A 21,359-nucleotide genomic window follows, 5' to 3' on the forward strand; every position below is an offset into this window, starting at 1 on the left:
TCTTCAAGACATATTGTGCTAACCTTGGAACGCAGATTTGCTACGCTTCAGTAGCACACCCCGGGAGAAATGGCCAAGCCGACCGCGCCAACGCGGAGGTCTTGAGAGGCCTCAAGACTAGGACCTTCAAGAAGAAGCTCGAAGCCTGCGGCAGGGGCTAGCACGACGAGCTCCAGTCTGTCCTATGGTCCATCGGCACCACCGCCACCAAGCCAACGGGTGAGACCCTGTTCTTCCTAATCTACGGAGCAGAAGCGGTTCTCCTTCACGAGGTCAGGCATCGCTCCGCGCGGGTCCTGGCGTTTGATGAGACGCATCAGGACACCATGTGGGGGATGGACCTTGTGCTGGGGGAGGAACGCCACTGCCAAGCCTCGCTACCAGCGGCAAGGTACCAGCAGGCACTGTGACAGTATCACTGCTGCAATGTCCGATCCAGGATGCTCAAGGTGGGCGATCTTGTCCCGAGGCGGGTGCTCTCCAGGAAAGGGATACATAAGATGTCGCCCATGTGGGAGGGCCCATTTAGGATTGCCCGCCTCTCTAGGCCTGGTGCCGCACGCCTGGAGACGCAGGACGGGACCCCCATCCAGAATGCCTGGAACATCCAGCACCTCCGGAAGTTCTACCCGTGAAGCAAGGCCTAGTGCATGTGAAGGTCTCTTCTCGTGACACTCGCACGTAATAATGAGTGGGGCTGTACACGCCCGGAGTCTTCGGAGTGCCACCCTCGGGCCTCGGGGGCTCCCTCCCATGTCCTAGTGGCAGCACTTAGCTCTGCGCTGGTGAGAAGACTAGGCTAGGTGCCAGACGCGGCTGTTCATTTGCTTTTTGTAGTTGGTTTGCGCCCCCTTTTTTATGGAATTTGGAGTTCTGGCGTTTCTCTATTGCTCGGTTGAACCCTTTCTTTTCTCTTCTTCCTCACTCGGTTCTTTGTTTTGCACCAGGGAGGGCGGCAGTTGCCCGACGCTCTCCCTCGCGTGCCTCGTGCGGGGGCTGGGCAAGTGTGTGCATGCGCTGGGCTAACCTAAGCCACGGACACGCCTTGCCAAAGCCCTGTTGCTCCATAGCTTTGGCTCCCCTGACCTTCGCGAGGCACCCTCGATTAAGCTCGCAGTTGGCGCACCCCCCTAAGTTCGTGCCCCACGGGTACCGCGACATGGTGCGCTGGGCCATGATCATGAGGCCTCGCGCAAGGAAGGACAAGGCACCCGACGAACGTCTTAACAATTTCTGCAGCCCTATGACGCCTCCCGAGGACAAGGGCTCCCAATCCAGCAACAGGGAGGGCTCACCAGGTGCCAAAGGGCACGCCCACACGAGAGAGGAAGCTACCCTGGGCGCATCCAGCTAAGTTACCCCTCTGTCTCTACATGAAGCACGAACGTCATAACACAACACATGAACAATAAACATAGCACAAAGCAGCATAAGCACTGCGGTTCATTACATGCCCTCGCAGGGCCCCATACTTGTTTCTTGATATGCACGAGGAAAGGAAAAGACTGTCAAAAGCGGCTCCTATGACGCGGATGCTCACCAGGATCGCCCCTCCCCCCTGGACTCAGCCGGAGCCCTCCTCGCGCTTCACTGGGGCGCGGCGACAGGACGACCCTCCACCGTCCTCGAAGCGAGCCCGGTGACGGGGCGACGAGTCATAGCCGCCACTGTTGGAGCTTTTATTGGAGGAGGAGTTGTCGTTGCCAGACGAACAACGGCCGTCGTCGGGGGCGAGGCTGCCCTCGTCCTTGTCACGACCATCGCCAAGGCCGAGCACTCCGTCACCCTCGCTGTCTTTAGGGCAGCACCCGGCACGGCGACCATCTTGCCCGAACACCGTCACAAAGAGGATCGCGGCTCCGTCTTACTTGAAGTGGAGGGTGCATCGCCTACCCAGGCCGCGAGCATGGGAAAACGTCTACCAGCCGCGGGCTAGGGCTATGTTGCCCCTGATGGAGACCTCCACCGCGACCCATGAAGCCTTGCTGCAGCAGCCGTCGGCCTGCAGCCAGAGGCCGCCAGGACCCGTGGCCGGCAGCTCGCCGGCAAAGGACCACGGAAGCTGAAGCCATGTGCCAGCCGGGTTGTCTGACCACGCGACGAATTCTGGCAGCACCTCTGCCGAGTGGAAGCGCGGCCGGGGAGGTCGGGGGACCATGGCACTCCTCATTTATAGCCAGAGGGACCGGCCTCCATGATCTAAGGTAATGATGGTTTTCTTCTGCATGCAGCAGGGTCTCGTCAAGTCGGGCAGTTGTCGAGCCAGCATGGGGAAGCGGAGACTCCCACGACCTATCAAACACCATGTGTCAATCGGGGCCACAAGCGGTTGGGGCCTGTGGTGCTATGCACTTTCCCTTTGGCTTCGCCTCGAAGCCAAGTCCGAGCGCGCCTTGGGCTCGGGGGCTATTGTCGGCGTCCTGGGAACGGGGGTACCCAGACTTTCCTGCCAGCAGCCCAGGGCGTGGCTCCACCAACGGCCTGGTACGGCCCATCTTCACCAGCAACCAATCAAGACCCTCATGAGGGTCCAAGCCTCGCGAGGCATACGACACCAAGACCTCTTCTGGGGCGGCCTCGCTAAGCTGGCTCCCGAGGAGCGGAGATATCTATGCAAGGGGCACCTTGGGAGGTCCGCGTGACGTGAGCCATAACGACCAAGGCCAGGCGGGCGCCAGCAGGCGCAGGGTGCCAGTTTCCTATTTGGTGCTAAATTGGCGGGCGCAGGCGAGGAGTCCCGAGGCATCAGGAAAATGTTGACATATCGGTGCAACAAGACAAAGACCAGCAGGACGGCAGGATGGAGGTCACAGCGGAGCCCGCGGCGGCATCACCAACAGAGCCTTTGGCAGGCGAAGACCACCTTTTGTCAGGATAACTTGTACTAGTTGTCTCCCTTCAAAATTGGCCGTTGTGGGATCCCTTCCCGCCTATATATTTAGGAAGAGGACCCGGGCCTCTATAAATAGGGCTAGCCACCACCGTAGTCAAGATCAGCTCATCGAGGGACGGATCATTCAGACCATCCTTAGACACACTAGCTCATCGAGCTCAAGAACACCTCTCCTCACGAGTCCGTTCATCCATTGTACTAGTTCATCCTCAGCCCACGAGGCAATCCACCACACACACTGGAGTAGGGTATTACACCACAACGGTGGCCCGAACCAGTATAAACTCTCGTGTCACTTGTTCCTTGGATTCGGTGAGCTAGGCCTAGAGATTCTTGCGAGTGTGAGCTAGGGAAAGAGAGATCTTCGTGCGCACCCCAGAGTTCGAACCTCAAGGGTTTGCCAGAACCCGGAATCCGACACTACTTGGATGAAAGGAAAACACATGATACGAGGATGGAATATGTACGAAAAACAGGACGGCGTGACATATTCGCACCTATGATGTGGTAACTAAGCAGAAGGCATTTCAATAAATTAGAAGCATTGCAAGCTAGACACCATATGAAAGGTGCAACCAATATCACTCTGCCAAGTTCAAACTGTCTGGCGTTTCAATAAATTAGAAGCAGTACATGCTAGAAATCATATGCAAGACATAACCAACATCACAGTGGCGACTTAAAGGTGCCTTATCATAAGTGACCGATATGGGATATGCAAGAACCCTAGTCTGATGTAAGAACATGGTGTGGTCAGATATAGTATGTTCAAGAAACAGGAACACGTGTCATATTCACAGGCATTATGTGTAAAGTAAGCAGATGCAATTCAACAAAGTTAGAGGCAATGCAAGCTAGACATCATACGCAACATGCAACCACATATAATAGTGCCAAATTAGAGCAAGCACCTGTGATGGTGGAGTAGGGGAGAAGTGTTCATCATCTACACAGCTATGTTGACTATCTAGCCTGCGTTGTATTGCGAATCTTGTTGGGAGGATGGCGGAGTAGAATCTGTAGAGACCCTCCATTTCAGTTGCGCGGAAGGACCACCATCATCCAATGCCTTACAAATTTCCTTCCGCTTTATTAATTTTGCATTCTGAGGTTAAACCGACAAGAAAAAGGAATAAAATTCGCTCTTCACAACTCATTCATGCATGATACTGACGAACACTACTCTGATGAAAGGCATAGTCATGATACGATGATGGAATATGTACGAAAAACTGGATGGCTTGACATATTCACACCTATTGTGTGGTAACTAAGCAGAAGGCACTTCAACAAATTAGAAGCACTACAAGCTAGACACCATATGGAAGGTGCAATCAATATCACTCTGTCAAGTTCAAACTGCCTCGTCATAGGTGGCGTTCATCAAACTAGAAGCACTACATACTATAAATCATATTCAAGACGCCAACCAATATCATACTGCCAACTTAAAGGTGTCCCATCATATGTGACTGATGCAAGATACACAAGAAAAGTAGTTTCATGTAAGAACATGGTGTGGTAGAAAGATATAGTATGTACCAAGAATAGGAAAGCATGTCATATTCACATGTATCATGTGTAAGCTAAGCAGATGCAGTTTACACTAATTAGGAGCAATACAAGCTAGACAACATATGCAACATGCAACCAGATATCACACTGCCAAGTTAGAGCAAGCACCTTGGATGGTGGAGTAGGGGAGCGGAGACTTGGAACTTGTAATGCACTAGCACTACAAGGAGAATCCGTACAGATGCTTCGTTTACATTGATGCACAGGACCACCATCATCATCTTCCTTACTCTTTTCCTTCCTCTTTTTTGATTTTGCCTTGTCAAGTCAAAGTCACAAGAAAAAATGAATAAAATTTGCTCTTCAGAACTCATTGATGCATGATACTAACGAACACTATTTTCATGTAAGGCAGCCGCAAGATAGGAGGATGGAATATGTATGAAAAACAGGACGGCATGACATATTGACATGTATGATGTATAAAGTGTAAACTAAGCACAAGGTGTTTGAACTGGTTAGAAGCAATGCAAGCTAGAAACCATATGAAAGATGAAACAAATATCACTCTGCCAAATTAAAAGGGTGGCCTAACAAATGTATTTGACCAAATTAGAAGCAATACATAGCAACATGCAAGAAATAATATACAATATGCAACGAATAAAGGTGTCTCATCGTAAGTGATTGATGCAGGATACAGAAGAGAGGTAGTTTCATGTAAGAACATGGGTAACACATAGATGTAGTGTGTAGCAAAAATAGGAAGGCATGTCATATTCACCGGTATAATGTGTAAATTAAGCAAATGCAATTTACCCTAATTAGAAGCACTAGACGCCAACCCGTGCATTGCACGGGCTAGTTTATTGAAAAATAGTCTATCCGTTCCAAGATACACATGTGGAACACCTTGTAATTTTAAAATTTATTTTTGACATATTTGAAAAAAACTACTATTTATGTATGTATGTTTTCATTTTTTGTATAATTGTGATGCCTCACTAATTTGTATTTAATTTACTTTCTTTATGATTTCATATTGTTTTATGTTATCTAAAATATAGAAATATTCCGTGCTTATGAACTTTATGTATCTTTATTAGTACTACATTCTAAAGTATGTCAATTTCTTTCGAGCTGATTTAGCTTAAAATGCAAAGATTGCAATTAAGCAAGTAGTACTTGTTCCCCTGATGATGGATTAGTGAGCACTTCTATGCTACAGGTTTGCAAGCATGTAGTTATTGTGTACTTGAAATAAGGTCAATGGCAAGAGAATTCCTACCAAGAAATCTAATGGGTCAAATAAACTGAGCAAAGCAAGATCATGGAATGCATACTATATTAACTATATTAACTGTAGCTACGTCATCTAGATAAATTCCCTCTGGCCGGGAAATAAACCATTGTGACATATACATTTATAAAGTAAAAGTAAAGTGAGAATGGAAAAAAACACCTCGATGATAAATACAATAAACATTAGCACTTAGTTAGAAAAAAAGTTGTATGAAGGTATATGTGTGATATTCTATAAAATAACATAATCTTCCAAATATAGGTATAGGTCAAGTATGATTAATAAGTTGTGTTTGGACGCACCGCACGTATTTCTTATGAATACAAGTGATTTACAGGATAAAAATTTTATTTACCCAAATATACCACTGGTCTAATCGATCGTAAAAGTTGACCTGATAATATGTGCCAACCTTGTAAACTAAAAGGAAGGAGCTTTTAAATGGGTCTAGATTTTCATGATATAACCCCTGGAGGGAGCTAGCTTACCTGAAATTGCGATGCTAAAATTTAAATGGCACTAAGGCCTGGTGCCCACAAATAGTACGCGAGTTACTTCCATCATTTCCATTGAAGGCCGTATTATTCATCACAATAATGTCAAATAACTCATTTAAATTGCAATGAAGTTTAAAATGGAGTGTACGTTTCAACTACTATTTGTTTCACACTTATACCACGGATAAACCTACAACTAAACACAATGCGAATGTTTAATCCCATACCTGTTCAAATGAATATCCTGCGGTAGTTTGTGGTGCGCTTGGCGGCTCGGCAACGCACGGCGGTTTAACGCGGGCGTGTTGACCCGGCAGGGCCACGGCGGTCTTGGCTCGGCGAGCTTCAGTGACGGCGTACAGTGACGGCGGCTCGGCGTTAACTCGCCATCTCGAAGGCGGCTCGGCCATGGAGGAGCCGGCTTGAAGACAAGCGCGGCAGCCCGCGGCGACAGCAGGTCATGGCAATGACTTGGGGTTGAACCTATTGCAACCTGGCGACAGCGTGTAATGACGGCGGCTCGCGGCGATTTGATAATGTGGAGGCGCGCGCGGTAGTGACGAAGCGCCGGCGAAGCAGCGGGTTGAGGTAGCAGGGCGATTCAGAGTTCGGGTCGTCAACGGGGCGGGTCTTCCGAGGAGTACGAGCCCGCAGACAATCCGCTCCCGGGTCGTGGAACGATGCGGTGATCCACCTGATATATCGTTAATCATCAATTTCTTATTGACCTTCACAAATAGTGTCTGATTCGTAGTCTCATCTGACGGCTTGATTGGGACTTGGCTTTGTGCGTGTCTGGTAATTTTGGCAATTCTCATGGAGAGCAAGCGTGGTACCGGCGGTTCACGGTGGAAGCAATTCTGATAATCTTGCCAACCGACCTGATAAATCTTTCCCTATAATATACTGTAATAATAAACCACATATCGCTTCTGGTCGTACGTCATCGTCATTTTTGCAGAAAAGTCCCTTCGTTTTTTAGAAATCAACCCGCAGTCTATTTTTAGTGAGAATCTGAGTAAACGTTTCGTTTTTGCAAAAACGCCCCTGTATTCATTGGTATTCAACCCGCGACCCTTCATTTATAGAAAAAAACTGAGTCCTCTTATCCATAGCGCCCGTTCTGTCGTTCGCCGGCGGCCGCTGTGGCTTGCGCGGGAGGATGGAGGACGCTCACCGGGGCGTGCGCGGCGGAGACGGCTTCTGTCGCGCGGCGAGGTGGAGCAAGGACGGTGGTTGTCGGGCTACATGAGGAGGTAAAGGCGGCCAAGGCAAGGAGGCATAGGCGTCGGCTAGCCAAGAGGCGGCCAGAGCAGAGGAGGATGGGAAGGCAAGGAGGCATGGGCGTCGGCTAGCCAAGGGGCGGACGAAGCAGAGGACGATGGGAGGCGGTCGACCATGGACGCGGAGGTGCTCGCAAGCAGGGAGGAGCAGAGGCGACGACGGAGTGGCTCGGGCGCTCGCGCTCGCGCAGTGTCAGAGGTCAAGATTTCCACCACGAGAGAGTGGTCGGTGCTGGTGCTGGACCGCCATGGCCGCTAGCGGTGGTGGAGGAAGGATGACGCCATGGCCGCTGGTCCTGGTGGAGCAGGGGAGCCGGGGGATTCGGCGGCGCGCGGGGGGTCTGGCGATGTGGAACGGGGGGGATCCGCCGGCGACAGTGGTGGAGGGACGCCCGCCATGGCCGCCCGTGTCCTAGTTGAGCAGGGGCTTGGTGGCGCGGGAGAGCGGGCATACCGGCGGTGGGGAGCAGGGGGATCCGGCGACGGTGGGCGCGCAGGCGGCAGCGGCGGCGTATCCTGGGGTGGTCGTGTGGTATCCGGGTGGGGGATGAGGATGGATAAGAGCCGCGCTTTGGCGACGGGGCTCGCGGAAGAGAAAACTGACGAGCGGAATTTCTGGAGAGAACGCGTGTTAGCTTTTTTAGCGATCAGCTGACGTGTTGACCGGATTTTTTTCTCTTGTTTTGTACTAAGAAAAAGGGGTGCAGTTTGGATCTTCACGGACCGTAAACATCCAAGCCCATCACGGGGACATGTCAACGTGCACAGATGTGTTTTTGTTTGTTTCTCCCAACTACGTTGTCCAGTTTGGCGCTACATATTTTTGTTTTAACATTGAATTTAACTACCCCTCACGAATTCATATTAATTGGCTACCAGGAGACGAAAAATATATCAATCGATTTGGGATAATGACCATATCCCGAACTAAGTAAAAAAACACCCTTGGTCAGTTAATTGTTCTTTACATAGATCAATTGATTTGGGATCATGTCCCATGTCTTGAACTAAGTCCAAAAATCACTCCCTTAAAATATGCCCTTTTTTGCGGGGTATGTCATTTTTGTTATCAGTGTCCCATGTCCCACAACCCAGTTTCTCGATCAGATAAACCACTATTCATGGCACCTGACATTTGCTCCATACCAAAGCACCTATAATGATTAGGATCCATTCAGCGAAAGAAGATTTTAAATCATGCATCGTGAATGATGAATTTCGTCATTCAATATATACCGCAAGCCTATGTCAAAATTTTGAGTTACTCACATCAATATACTAATCTAGATACCGTCGACAATTTAGACATTGTCCCTCATTCGATTGTTTCGTTGGCCACAAACCAAATCTGTGCTATATGTGCACGTGAATCAGATGTTGACAACTCTGGCAGCACCTTCAGACGTCATTGGAATGTCTTTCCTAAGTAAAAGTTTCGTGTCACATTACAAATTTAGAGCAGCGAGCCTTTGAAGCTTCGCCTTCCACCTTTTTTCTCACCTGTCATCTCATACAATTCTGTATTGTAACGTTATATATTTTTGCTACACTCCCGTTGCAACACACGGGTATTTGTGCTAGTTCCATTAATCATAATTTCCGATCTTGATCAAAGCTGATGTAATACTTTCAGAACTTCCTCGGGAAATTTGCGAACTTCTCGAAACCCTAGTGAAGATCCCTCCAAGAACTCAACAACATCGTGCGCAGGCCCCACGGTGGGCGCCAACTATCGTGGAAACGTCACGGCAGATGTTCTAGTGTGAGGACTTAGTCGTGAGGCCAACGCATCTATGCGGTAGCTTGAAGGGGTTGATCGGAATCGAGAAATGCAACACGCAAGAGAAGATTTAGACAGCTTCGGGCCCCGGGAAATATCATCCGGTAACAACCCTACATGTTGTTTGTGGCTAGGTCTCATTATCGTCCTCAGGGAGTCGTCGTAACTCCGGCTCTCCTAATCGTGTCTAGACTTAATGATTATTCAATCTCCCTCTTGGGGTGCCCTGCCCCTCCTTATATATGTTGAAGGGGCGGGTTACATGTAGAGTCCAACTCGGACTTAAGACTTAACTATTCTATTTTCTCTCCATGGGCTTCTCTCCATGGGCTTTCTTTAACGTTTCGGGCTTCTTAACTGTTAATCCACAATCTGACTTACCATCTGGCTTAATTGTCCGGCTTAACTGTCTGGCTTAACTGTCCAGCTTAACTGTCCGGCTTAACTGTCTGACTTAACTGTCTGCTTAACTATCTGGCTCATATGACTGTGTCTGCCTGGTTACATGACTGTGTCTGCCGGGTTAAATGACTGCGTCTGTCGGGTTACATGACTGTGTCTGCCGGGTCACCAATGAAAACATCAACTCCTAGCCGGGTCATATCTTCAGTCGGGTCATACCGCGGGGTATATCCCCGACAGAAAGGCTCCCCCTGAAGATGTACATATAAATACTTTGCTTTTGAATGCAAATGCACATGACAAGTTGTACTTGCGGAGCTCCTCTTCTACTTATGAAGACAATTCATCATGCATGAAATGACATAATGAAGATAATGACATGCATAATGAAAAATGGACATCTGCAAAATGACTTCGTGCGGAATTTATCGTCGCACATGCGGAATTTATCATCGCATCACATAGTGTCGAAAAAGGTAGCAGACGACCATCAAGTTTAAGTGTTACAACTCAAAACGAACCAAATGTTTCAAAAGCGAGAGTTGTAAGCACTTGGAAAAAGTAGAAAAAAGTAAAGCAACCACCCATATGAACCCGCTTGAAGACTATCAACTCATATGCTTCTCCCCCTTTTGTCAGTAATGACCAAAAAGGTTTGAAGACATAGAGCTTCTACTCGTTCCCATGAGGTGCAGGCGAGGCAGCAGGGTCGTCGTTGAGGTACGATGGTGCAGAAGAACTTGGTGCAGTGTCGAGACGCGCTGAAGGTGGAGGTGGTGAAGTGGCATCATCTTGATCATCTATAACTCTGGCATTCACCGTGGCAGCTGAGGAAGAATAGTCAGAGTCTTCAAGGGAGGGAGTCCGACGCAAGTGAGCATTCCTTGGAGGAGTGGAGTCAAACTTGAATCTTTCTGTGAAGCCATCATCTTGAAGATCTTCTTCAGCAGTGAGCAAGGTCAAACTCTTCCAAGACCTCCGACAAGTTTCATGCGTGACAAAGGCATTCTTGGTGGTGAGATTGCGAATGCGATTGATGTTCACCAAGAGGCTTTGCATCTGACGCTTAAGCCAGTCATGATGCTTATCCTGTTTCTGATGTAGCGCAACGAGAAGCTCTCGGTCATTGAGAACACGAGATCGCTTCCGAGGCTTTTGGGCAATGGTGCTTCCAGTTGCGTTAGTTTGGGCACGAGGGGCACATGTGTTACCAGCCAAGGGATAAACACGAGAGACTGCCTGAACTCCTTCAATGGGCTGGGTGAAGCTTTGATGATCAACATTCTGAAGATAATTTGGATCCTTAGCAGGCTCTGGGTAAATAGCTTCAACAGATAGATCAACCTCTGGCAAGAATACAAGATGATTGCGCGCAGAGTGAAGCTTGATAAGACACATTACCCATGGAGCATAGAACTTCAGACCAAAAATGTCGGAGCCAGATGCAGCCAACTGCCTGATGAAGAAGTCTTGAGCATTGAAGCTGATGCCATTGAAGATATAGAAAACCAAAGTCTTCATTGCTCCTTCAAGCTTTGCTGCAGATGAATGTCCTTTGACAGGCCATAGAGTCTTTCTGATGATATGATAAATGGTGCGGGGCAGATACTCTAGTCTTCAACAAAGAATTCGGTTGGGTATTCAGGGTCGCGTGGCAAAGGCTTCATCATGCTCAGCATTTGACTCATGTTGAGTTCTGGCTTCTGGAAAATGCTCTCCAAAGCATTCTGGTGTTGTTGACAACCTGGTTCATAGTAGTCACCAGGAGTGGGCAGGGCTGTGAGCTCAATGATGTCTTGAGCTTTAGCTTCATGATGAACATCTCCTGTCATCCACTCAAGGATCCAAGTCTTGGGATCCCTGTTGTATCCACGAATGAGGGTAGCATAGAATTGAAGCAGAAGTTCTTCATTCCAGTGTTCCTTGTCAGTCACAAACTTAAGCAGACCCGCATCACGGAAGCAGTCAAGGGCTTCTTCAAGGCATGGCAGTCCAGCAATGGCTTCACAATCAAGATGCATGTGAGGGAAGATGCGTCCCTGATTGTACAAGATGCATGAATAATAGCTTCGCCGCTGATAACTCCAGAATCGGTCCAAAGAGATTCTTGGCCTGGTGTAGGGGTTCTTGGCACTGTTGAAGAATGTGTTGTGTGCCTTGAATCCATTCAGATTAAAGGATCCTGGTGAAGTTGCAGTACCTGGAAACCGTGGTAGCCTTGGCTTTGGCTTCTGGACCTGAGGCCTATGCTCAACATGATAGGCAAACTGAGGTCCGGGAGCAGGCGGAGGAACCAGGATTAGCCAGCGGATAGTAACAAGCTGTCCACGATCATATGCTTGCTCGATGGTGTGTGGCCTTGGAGGAGGTACAGGAGCAGAGGCATTGGCTTCAGGCGGCGGATTTGCTTCAGGTGCTGCATTGGCTTCAGGTGCATTCACTTCTGGCACCATATTAGCTTCAGGCGCCACATTAGCTTCAGCCATGACACCGTCATTAGCATCAGTGTTGATGTTGGTGGCCGCCTCAGTATTGGTAACCTCCACTTCAGGAGCTGGAGGATCGGACATGTTCTCCTCGAGAACAACTTCAGGGTTGGACGGGGGTGTAGCAACTCTTTCTTCATCACGTGGTTCTTCTTCTTCATCGGCTGATGCAGCCGAAATATCTTCAGCCGCTTTGACTTCAGATTCAGGAATGTTCACAGTAGGAGAGGCTTCAAGAAAGACTTCACGTGAGACGGATTGGCGCTCTTCTCCTTCGGGAACACTTGACAATGTGACCTGTGGCCTAGGTCCTCTGCGAAGCCTGCAAAATGATGGCGACGCCTGTGGAGATGGAGTTGGTTGGGCCTCAAAGTCTTCACTGTCAATCACCGGAGTGGTGACCTGTGGTGGGGGAGTGACTGGTGTTTCTTCAACATGAGGGGATTCTTGAGGGTGATCAGCCCATGAGTCATCCTGAGCTTGGTGTCAATGGACGACCAATGCTGACGAGTTCGCTGTTCGTGAGAATAGGCGATGATACTAAACTGTGCTCGATCTGAGGAAGGACTTCATCATCTTCAACATTGTCGTGAGGACCAATGTCTTCAGCTATGGTGGGGTCAACAGCTGGATTCTCTTCAGCTTCAGGAGCCTCTGTGGAAGCAGGCTCATGAAATACCAGACGACGTTCACGATGTTCAGACGCAGGACGAGCAACAGAAATTGGCTCGACAAGAAGGGGCTCTGTGAAAGCAGCCTGGTCTCTCTTCTTTGTTTTCCTTCTCTTGGTTGGGGAGCATCATTAGTGGTGGCTTTAGTCTTGCGCTTTCTGGCTTCGTCTTCAGCTGCTCTGGTTTTTTGAATTCTGAAGCCACTGTGGGGACCTTAGGCTTCGAGCCTGTCATACTGGCTGGGAAGACAATGCAAGGTTCTTCCTTCCTTGATGCTTCTGGTTCTGGCACAGCTGGCTTCTTCTTCTTCGTCTTGGTAGCCATTCTGGGGTTGATGCCTGGTCGCCCCAAGGCCTTGCGCTTTTCAGCTTCATTGTAGCCTTGAACACATTTTGCAGCAAGATTCTTCATGCGGTCTGAAAGTACTAGTGATCGACTAGAGGGGGGGGGTGAATAGGCAATTTTTATGAAAGTCTTCAAAACATGGAAGTTTCGAAGACAAACGATAGAAACAACCCTATTACCATGCAGCGGAAGGTAGACTACACTAAGCAAGCCATAGTCAAGTATCCAATGAACTGAAAGCACAAAGACTAATAGCAGCTAGGCAGTATAGATCAGGACGGAAGATAGTATGAAGCCAATCAGAACAAGCAGTCACACAGTGAAGACAAATAGATAATGCAAACAGGCAATGACTTCACAAGGACCAATCTGCAAATAAAGAGATGGGAAGGATAGAACCAGTGGCTCGTTGAAGACAATGATTTGTTGGAACAGTTCCAGTTGCTGTGACAACTGTATGTCTGGTTAGGGAGGCTGAGATTCAACTCAGAAGACCGCGTCTTCACCTTATTCCCCTTGAGCTAAGGACACCCAGTCCTTGCCCAATCACTCTGGTAAGTCTTCAAGGTAGATTTCCAAACCTTCATAGACTTCGTTCACCGGCGATCCACAATGACTCTTGGATGCTCAGAACGCGACGCCTAACCGGCTGGAGGATTCACAGTCCTCAAGTGCAATAAGTCTTCAGATCACACAGACAAGAAGACTTCGGTGATGCCTAACACTCTTTCGCTCTGGGTGCTTAGGGCTTTGTCCTCGCAAGGATTTCTCTCTTAAAGGCTTCAAGGTGGGTTGCTCTCAAACGACAAAAGCCGTACACTAACTTTGAGCACCAACCAATTTATGGTGTAGGGGGTGGGCTATTTATAGCCACTAGGCAACCCGACCTGATTTGTCCGAAATGACCCTGGGTCATTAAGGAATTGACACGTGTTCCAATGGTCAGATTTCAAACACACACGGCAACTTTACTTGGGCTACAAGCAAAGCTGACTCATCTAGCTCTGGATAAGATTTGCTCTCATAGTGTTCGCTCGAAGACATAGGATTTTTGGTTAAGTATCACTTTAGTCATTCTGACTGGTTCACTTGGACCCCACTTAACAGTACGGTGGTTCCTATGACTCGACAAAGAAGAAAAAGAATGACGAAACAACTAAGTCTTCGCGCTCCATAGTCTTCACACAATGTCTTCTCTTGTCAGTCTTCAATGTGAATACCTTCACGTACCACCTTTGTCTTCAATGTCTTCATACATTTTTAGGGGTCATCTCTGGTAGGTAAATCGAATCAATGAGGGACTTCTACATGTGTTATCCTGCAATTCTCATAAACACATTACTCCCTCAACCAGGTTTGTCGTCAATACTCCAAAACCAACTAGGGGTGGCACTAGATGCACTTACAATCTCCCCCTTTTGGTGATTGATGACAAACTGGTTGAAGTCTTCAACGGAGAATAAAATATGTGAAATTGTAAAGGATAGGGTATTGTCTTCATAAGTGGCAAAGGCTTCCCCAGAAGATGTGCATATAAGTAATTTGCTTTTGGAATGTAAATGGACATGGCAGGTTGTACTTGTGGAGATCCTCTTCAACTTATGATGACAATTCATCATGCATGATTTGATATTACGAAGATAATGACATGCATAATGAAAAGTGGACGTCTGCAAAACGACTTCATGCGGAATTTATCGTTGCGCATGCGGAATTTATCATCGCATCACATAGTGTTGAAAAGGTAGCAGACGACCATCAAGTTTAAGTGTTACAACTCAAAGAACCAAATGTAGCAAAAGGCGAGAGTTGTAAGCACTTGGCAAAAGTAGCAAAAAGTAAAGCAACCACCCATATGGACCCGCTTGAAGACTATCAACTCATATGCTTCTCCCCCTTTTGTTAGTAAGGACCAAAAAGGTTTGAAGACATAGAGCTTCTACTCGTTCCCATGAGGTGCAGGCGAAGCAGCAGGGTCGTCATTGAGGTCCAGTGGTGCAGAAGAACTTGGTGCAGTGTCGACACGTGCTGAAGTTGGAGGAGGTGAAGTGGCATCATCTTGGTCATCGATGACTCTGGCATTCACCGTCGCAGCTGAGGACGAATAGTCAGAGTCTTCAAGTGAGGGAGTCTGATGCAAGTGAGCATTCCTTAGAGGAGTTGAGTCAAACTTGAATCTTTCTGTGAAGCCATTGTCTTGCAGATAAGCTTCAGCACTAAGCAATGTCAAACTCTTCCAAGACCTCCGACAGGTTTCATGTGTAACAAAGGCATTCTTGGTGGCAAGATTGCAAATGCGATTGACGTCCACCAAGAGGCTTTGCATTTGACGCTTAAGCCAGTTATGATGCTTATCCTGTTTCTGATGTAGCGCGACGAGAAGCTCTCGGTTATTGAGAACACAAGATCGCTTCTGAGGCCTTTGGGTAATGGTGCTTCTAGTGGCGTCAGTTTGAGCGCGAGGGGCACGTGTGTTACCAGCCAAGGGATAAACACGAGAGACTGCCTGAATTCCTTCAATGGGCTGGGTGAAGCTTTGACGATCAACATTGTGAAGATAAATCGGATCCTTAGCAGGCTCTGGGTAAATAGCTTCAATAGATAGATCGTCCTCTGGCAAGAATACAAGATGATTGCGCGCAGATGGCTGCTAGTTGAAGGCATAGTGCAGCTTGATAAGACGCATTACCCATGGAGCATAGAACTTCAAACCAAAAATGTTGGAGCCAGATGCAGCCAATTGCCTGATGAACAAGTCTTGAGCATTGAAGCTGATGCCATTGAAGATATAGAAAACCAAGGTCTTCATTGCTCCTTCAAGCTTCGCTGCAGATGAATGTCCTTTGACAGGCCATAGAGTTTTTCTGATGATATGGTAAATGGTGCGAGGCAGATAGTCTAGGTCTTCAACAAAGAATTCAGATGGGTAGTGAGCGTTGTGAGGCAAAGGCTTCATCATGCTCAGCATTTGGCTCATGTTGGGTTCGGGGGCTTCTGAAAAATGCTCTCCAGAGCATTCTGGTGTTGTTGACAACCTGGTTCGTAGTATTCACTAGGAGTGGGCAGGGCTGTGAGCTCAATGATATCAAGAGCTTTGGCTTCATGATGGACATAGTCTGTCATCCACTCAAGGACCCAAGTCTTTGGATCCCTGTTGTATCCTCGAATGTGGAGAGTTGCACAAAACTGTAATAGAAGCTCTTCATTCCAGTGTTCCTTGTCTGTGAAAAATTGCAGGAGTCCAGCGTCTCTGAAGCAATCCAACGCTTCTTCTAGACAGGGCAGGCCAACTATAGCTTCAGTGTCGAGATGCATATGTGGAAATATGCGCCCTTGATTATATAAGACGCATGAATAGTAGCTGCATTGCTGATAGCTCCAGAACTGATCTGATGAAATGCGAGGTTTGGAGTAATGGTTCTTGGTGCTGTTGAAGAAGGTGTTATGTGCCACGAAGCCATTCACATTGAAGACCCCAGGTGAGGTTGCAGTGCCTGGGAATCTTGGAAGTCTTGGTTTGGGCTTCTGGACTTGAGGCCTGTGCTCGACATGATAGTTAAATTGTGGACCCGCAACAGGTGGAGGAACCAGAATGGGCCATCGGACCATAACAGGCTGACCACGATCAAATGCCAGCTCAACAGTGTGAGGCCTTGGAGGGGGTACAGGAGCATTGGCATTTTCGTTGACATGGGCTGCAAGTGGCACAATAGCTTCAGGAGGAATGATTACGTCTGGTGCAGCATTGGCTTCAGGGGCCACATTGTCTTTGGGCATGACGACATCAGTGTCGTCAGCAGTGTTGTTGTTGGTGGTGACGTTAGCTTGAGGCGCCACATTAGCTTCAGCCATGACAACGTCATTGCCTTCAATGTTGATGTTGGTGGTCGACTCAGTATTGGGAACCTCCACTTCAGGAGCTGGAGGGTCGGACACGTTCTCCCCGAGAACAACTTCAGGAATGCTTGGTGGTGTAGCAACTCTTTCTTCATCACGTGGTGCTTCTTCTTCATCGGCTGATGCAGCCGGAATATCTTCAGTCATTTTGGCTTCAGACTCAGAGGCGTTCACAGTTGGAGTGGCTTCTGAAAACACTTGACGTGCAACAGATTGGTGGGGCATTTCTCCTTCTGGAACACTCGTAAGAGTGACTTGGGGCCTTGGTCCTTTGTGAAGCCTGCGTAACGCTGGCGACGCCTGTGGAGATGGAGTTGACTGGGCCTCAACGTCATCTTCATCTTACACTGGTGAGGTGACTTGTGGTTGGGGAGAACTTGCTTGGTATGTCTTGTTGTTGTGGGTGATCAGCCCACGATGCATCCTGAGCAGTTGGCGTCAGAGGACGACCAATGCTGATGAGCTCGCTGTGCGTGAGCATAGGCGATGATACCAAATTGTGCTCAATCTGAGGAAGAACTTCATCATCTTCAACATTGCCGTGAGGACCAATGTCTTCAGCTGCGGTGGGGTCAATAGCTGGATTGTCTTTAGCTTCAGGAGCCTCTGTGGAAGCAGGCTCATGAACTATCAACTAGCGCTCTCGATGTTCAGACGCATGATGAGCAACAAAAATTAGCTCGATAAGAAGGGGCTCTGTGGGAGCAGCCCGATCCCTCTTCTTTGTTTTCCTTTTCTTGGTTGGGGGAGTATCATCGGTGGTGGCTTTGGTCTTGCACTTTCTGGCTTCAGCTTCAGCTGCTTTGGTTTTCTTGAATTCTGAAGCCACTGTGGGGACCTTAGGCTTCGAGCCTGTCATACTGGCTGGGAAGACAATGCGAGGTTCTTCCCGCCTTGATGCTTCTGGTTCTGCCACAGCTGGCTTCTTCTTCTTCTTGGCAGCCATTCTGGGGTCGATGCCTAGTCGCCCCAAGGCCTTGCGCTTTTCAGCTTCATTGTAGCCTTGCACACATTTGGCAGCAAGATTCTTCATGCACTCACGAGAAACTTTTGCTTCTTCTCGTTTCTTGTGGAATGCCTCCTTGAGCTCATGCATCATGACCTTGAAGTTTTCAATGTCTTCAACATTGAGCTTGGCCATGTGCTTCTTGAACTGAGCCTTTTCATAATCGATCTTATGCTTCAGCTCAACAATTTTCTAAGCTAGAGACAGCTCAGGAGCAATGGATCCGTGGAAGGCGACGCTGAGGCCAATGGGAAGCTGAAGATCATCAAAGCTGACATCTGGGCTGTCAAACCACTCATCAATAAACTTGTTTAAGATTTCCAAATCAAAGAAAGGAAGATCATTGAAGATTTCCGCCTCTTGCTTGCTCTTGATCAACTGCTTAAGAGCGTCATCGCCAAGATTGTCGTCGCTGGACAGATCAATGGCGTCATGCTCGTTTCTCAAAACAGCAGCAGGGGTCAGTGCTTGACCAGTGGGTTGCATGGGCTTTTTCGACTTGGTAGACTTGGAGATGCGTGAGAGATCTTCAGACTGCACACTGGCTTCAGGAGGTGCAGTGGACAGAGGCTTTGCCCGTGAGACCTTTGGTGCAGATAAGGGCTTTGAAGCCTTTGGTACTGAAGAGGGCTTTGAAGCCTTGGGTTTCATTTGCTTCACAGGCTTCGGTGGTGTAGGCGCTTCGTCAGAATCAGCGTCGTCTGCAGGTTGATCCACGTCTGCCCCTTGAACCATTATGTGAGTGATGAGACCTTCTAAGTTGTAGAAGGGCCCAACAAGATTGGGTTCAGCTTCTCATGTGCCGTCGGCATGTGGCGCAGAGGGGCCTGGGTTGAAGTCTAATCCCAAGGACTTCTTGTTTTCCTTGGCTGAGTTCTTTGCAAACTGAAAGTTGCGCTTGAAGAGATTATCTTCACGACACCACAACAGAGAGGATGGGTCGGCATTTGCAGGCTGAGGTCCACGAAGCATGCAGGGGTAGAAGCCTTGAGCAATAGCTTCGGACCTTGACTTGGGATGAAGACCTTTGTATATAATATCTCCCCAGGGGCCCTTGATGGCACTCTTCTCAGCATATTCGTCGGTGACAAATCTGTACTTGAACCATTCCTCTGCCCAATGTCTTCGAATCCATTGGATTCGGTTCTTGCATTCTCCATAGCTCTCTTCTGGATCTGACTTGTATAGCTCATAGAGATCTGGTGGCAGGTCCTTAGCAGTGTTTCCACGGTGCTGTCTGCTGCCCTTCCTAACTGATTTTTCTGTTGCCATGAAGTTTAGACTGAAAGGCTTCAACACTGTCAAAGTCTTCCATCTACTGGTCAGACAAGAACTAGCTTCAGGAGAATTTATATGATGCTGTAAGAACTCTGCAAATGAATGCAGACTATGAGAACCAAGGGATTCTCCCACGGACATGTACCTGTGACAGCATTAAAGGTGCGAGGGAAGGGGAATAGGTCATATGCATTCTCAGAAGATTTTGAAGATAAATCAGTTTAGAAGACATTGACCTCATAGTGTGAAGACATTCACTCATATGTAGAGAGTTGGTTCCAGATTTGTACGAATCCACGAATAAGTACAAGTGAGGAATCTAACTACTTTGTGAAGCATAAGTGAACATACTAGACATGCTATGAGATGCAGAATGAGATAGATCCAACTTGTGGGAACAGAAACCACTTGTGGTTGAAAAGGATGAATCTATCGAATCAAAAAGACTATAAAAAGAGGCTTTATTTACCACACGAGGAACTGCTAGACGGAGTGGGAGAGGAGGCCGAGCTGTTCGATCTTCCGTGCCCTAACTTGGCGATGAAGGACACCTACGGCGACGGCGGAGAAGACGATGTCCGCGGCCGGCGTGAGGACGGCGTTGGTGAGGTCGCGGCAGCTAAGTGCTTCGTCGCCGGCGTCGTCGAGGGCTAGCGGTGGCGCTAGGGTTTGTGCGAGAGTGGAAGAAGAGATAATGACTGGGGTGAGGCGTGTATTTATAGAGACAGGGACGGCACAACGTTATTACGCAGGTGCCCCTGGCGGTTCACATCTGAAGGACACGTGGCAATCATGCAACACATTGGAGGTTGTTCCACGTTCCCACACATGGCTAGATTGTCGGGAGGTCGTTCCCACTTCTCCGGGTTTCAGGTAAAAAGGATTGAGCATTGAAAACAGATTAATGTTTGTCTCTGTGCCTCCCGCTGACAAGGACTCAGCGAAGACATTCGACAGTTTCAATAGAATGCATATGATTTGGATAGATAGACTTGAGACGGGAGCATAGAAAGGTTAGGGTCCGATCACATTCACTTAGTTCAAAAGATTCAACGTGAAGACATATCTATAAGTGAATGCTGTAGAGGACATAAACCAAATCAGTACATTTGAAGATAAACATGAGGCCATGTTAACATTGAAGACAAACAAAATGCGAAGACTTGCAAATGTAATGCCATGAGAAAAACACTTCTAAGGGAAGAATTTGGTGGTGGCGTTACCCACTGTATAGGAAGTATTAGACCCATACACGGCGCACAATTATCGTGGCGCTCCGAAGTCAAATTCCACGTTAATGTATTCACACTCAGAATGTAAGTCTTCATTGTTTGAAGATATACTTTACTTCGTGTGTTGCACATCTAAGTCATCAACATGCATAAGTGTTAGGATATGTGCCTGATCACAGGACATTTGAGGATTCCAAGATATTTAGCTCACACCGTAACTTGCAAAACCTTTTCTCATCCAAGTGCTTTGTGAAGATATTTGCCAGTTGCTCTTCAGTGTTGATGTGTATGATATCAATATCTTCCTTCATGACATGATCTCTGAGAAAGTGATGACGAATTTCAATGTGCTTTGTCTTCGAGTGCTGAACTGGGTTGTTAGCAATCTTGATGGCGCTTTCATTGTCGTAGTAGAGTGGCACTTGCTTCAGATGAATGCCATAGTCTTTGAGTGTTTGCTTCATCCATAGAAGCTGAGCGCAGCAAGATCCAGCAGCAATGTATTCATATTCAGGAGTGGAGAGAGATACACAGTTCCGCTTCTTTGAAGACCAACATACAAGTGAGCGTCCCAGAAAGTGACATGTGCCTGATGTAGACTTGCGATCCTCCTTGTCACCAGCATAATCAGCATCCGAGAATCCAACTAGATCAAACTCTGAGCCCTTTGGATACCATAATCCTAGTGTTGGGGTGTGAGCCAAATATCGAAGAATTCGCTTCACAGCTAAGTGATGCGATTCCTTTGGTGTCGCTTGGAATCGGGCACAC

At 48.0% G+C, this 21,359-nt stretch overlaps 1 protein-coding gene across 2 annotated transcripts; it reads right to left on the reverse strand.

The window, feature by feature from the left end:
• Positions 1–3,771: 3,771 nt before the first annotated feature.
• Positions 3,772–8,352, reverse strand: LOC125549539. 2 transcript variants are annotated; one of them, XR_007301381.1, is made up of 3 exons: positions 6,436–8,351; positions 4,577–4,726; positions 3,772–3,962 (listed from the first exon to the last, which is right to left on the reverse strand). XR_007301381.1 is itself a non-coding variant. In XM_048712937.1 (3 exons), exons 1-3 carry the CDS (start codon positions 6,616–6,618, stop codon positions 3,861–3,863), a joined length of 471 nt encoding a protein of 156 aa, XP_048568894.1. In that variant the 5' UTR covers positions 6,619–8,352; the 3' UTR covers positions 3,772–3,860. The 2 variants fall into 2 exon arrangements, 1 of the variants encoding a protein (XP_048568894.1); XM_048712937.1 differs by having other exon boundaries at positions 3,772–3,998; positions 6,436–8,352.
• Between the last annotated feature and the right edge of the window lie 13,007 nt (positions 8,353–21,359).

Source organism: Triticum urartu, chromosome 1 (assembly GCF_003073215.2).
Source record: "Triticum urartu cultivar G1812 chromosome 1, Tu2.1, whole genome shotgun sequence".
Classification (NCBI taxonomy): domain Eukaryota; kingdom Viridiplantae; phylum Streptophyta; class Magnoliopsida; order Poales; family Poaceae; genus Triticum; species Triticum urartu.

Bases quoted from the DNA above. Each gene is read 5' to 3' on its own strand.
- LOC125549539 (XM_048712937.1), bottom strand. From the start codon at position 6,618: ATGGCCGAGCCGCCTTCGAGATGGCGAGTTAACGCCGAGCCGCCGTCA. The intron at 4,727-6,435 runs GTATGGGATTAA...TGACTTGACAAG, and splicing joins CAGGATATTCATTTGAACAG to GCAAAATCAAAAAAGAGGAA. The intron at 3,999-4,576 runs GTGCTTGCTCTA...GTTTAACCTCAG, and splicing joins CCCCTACTCCACCATCCAAG to AATGCAAAATTAATAAAGCG.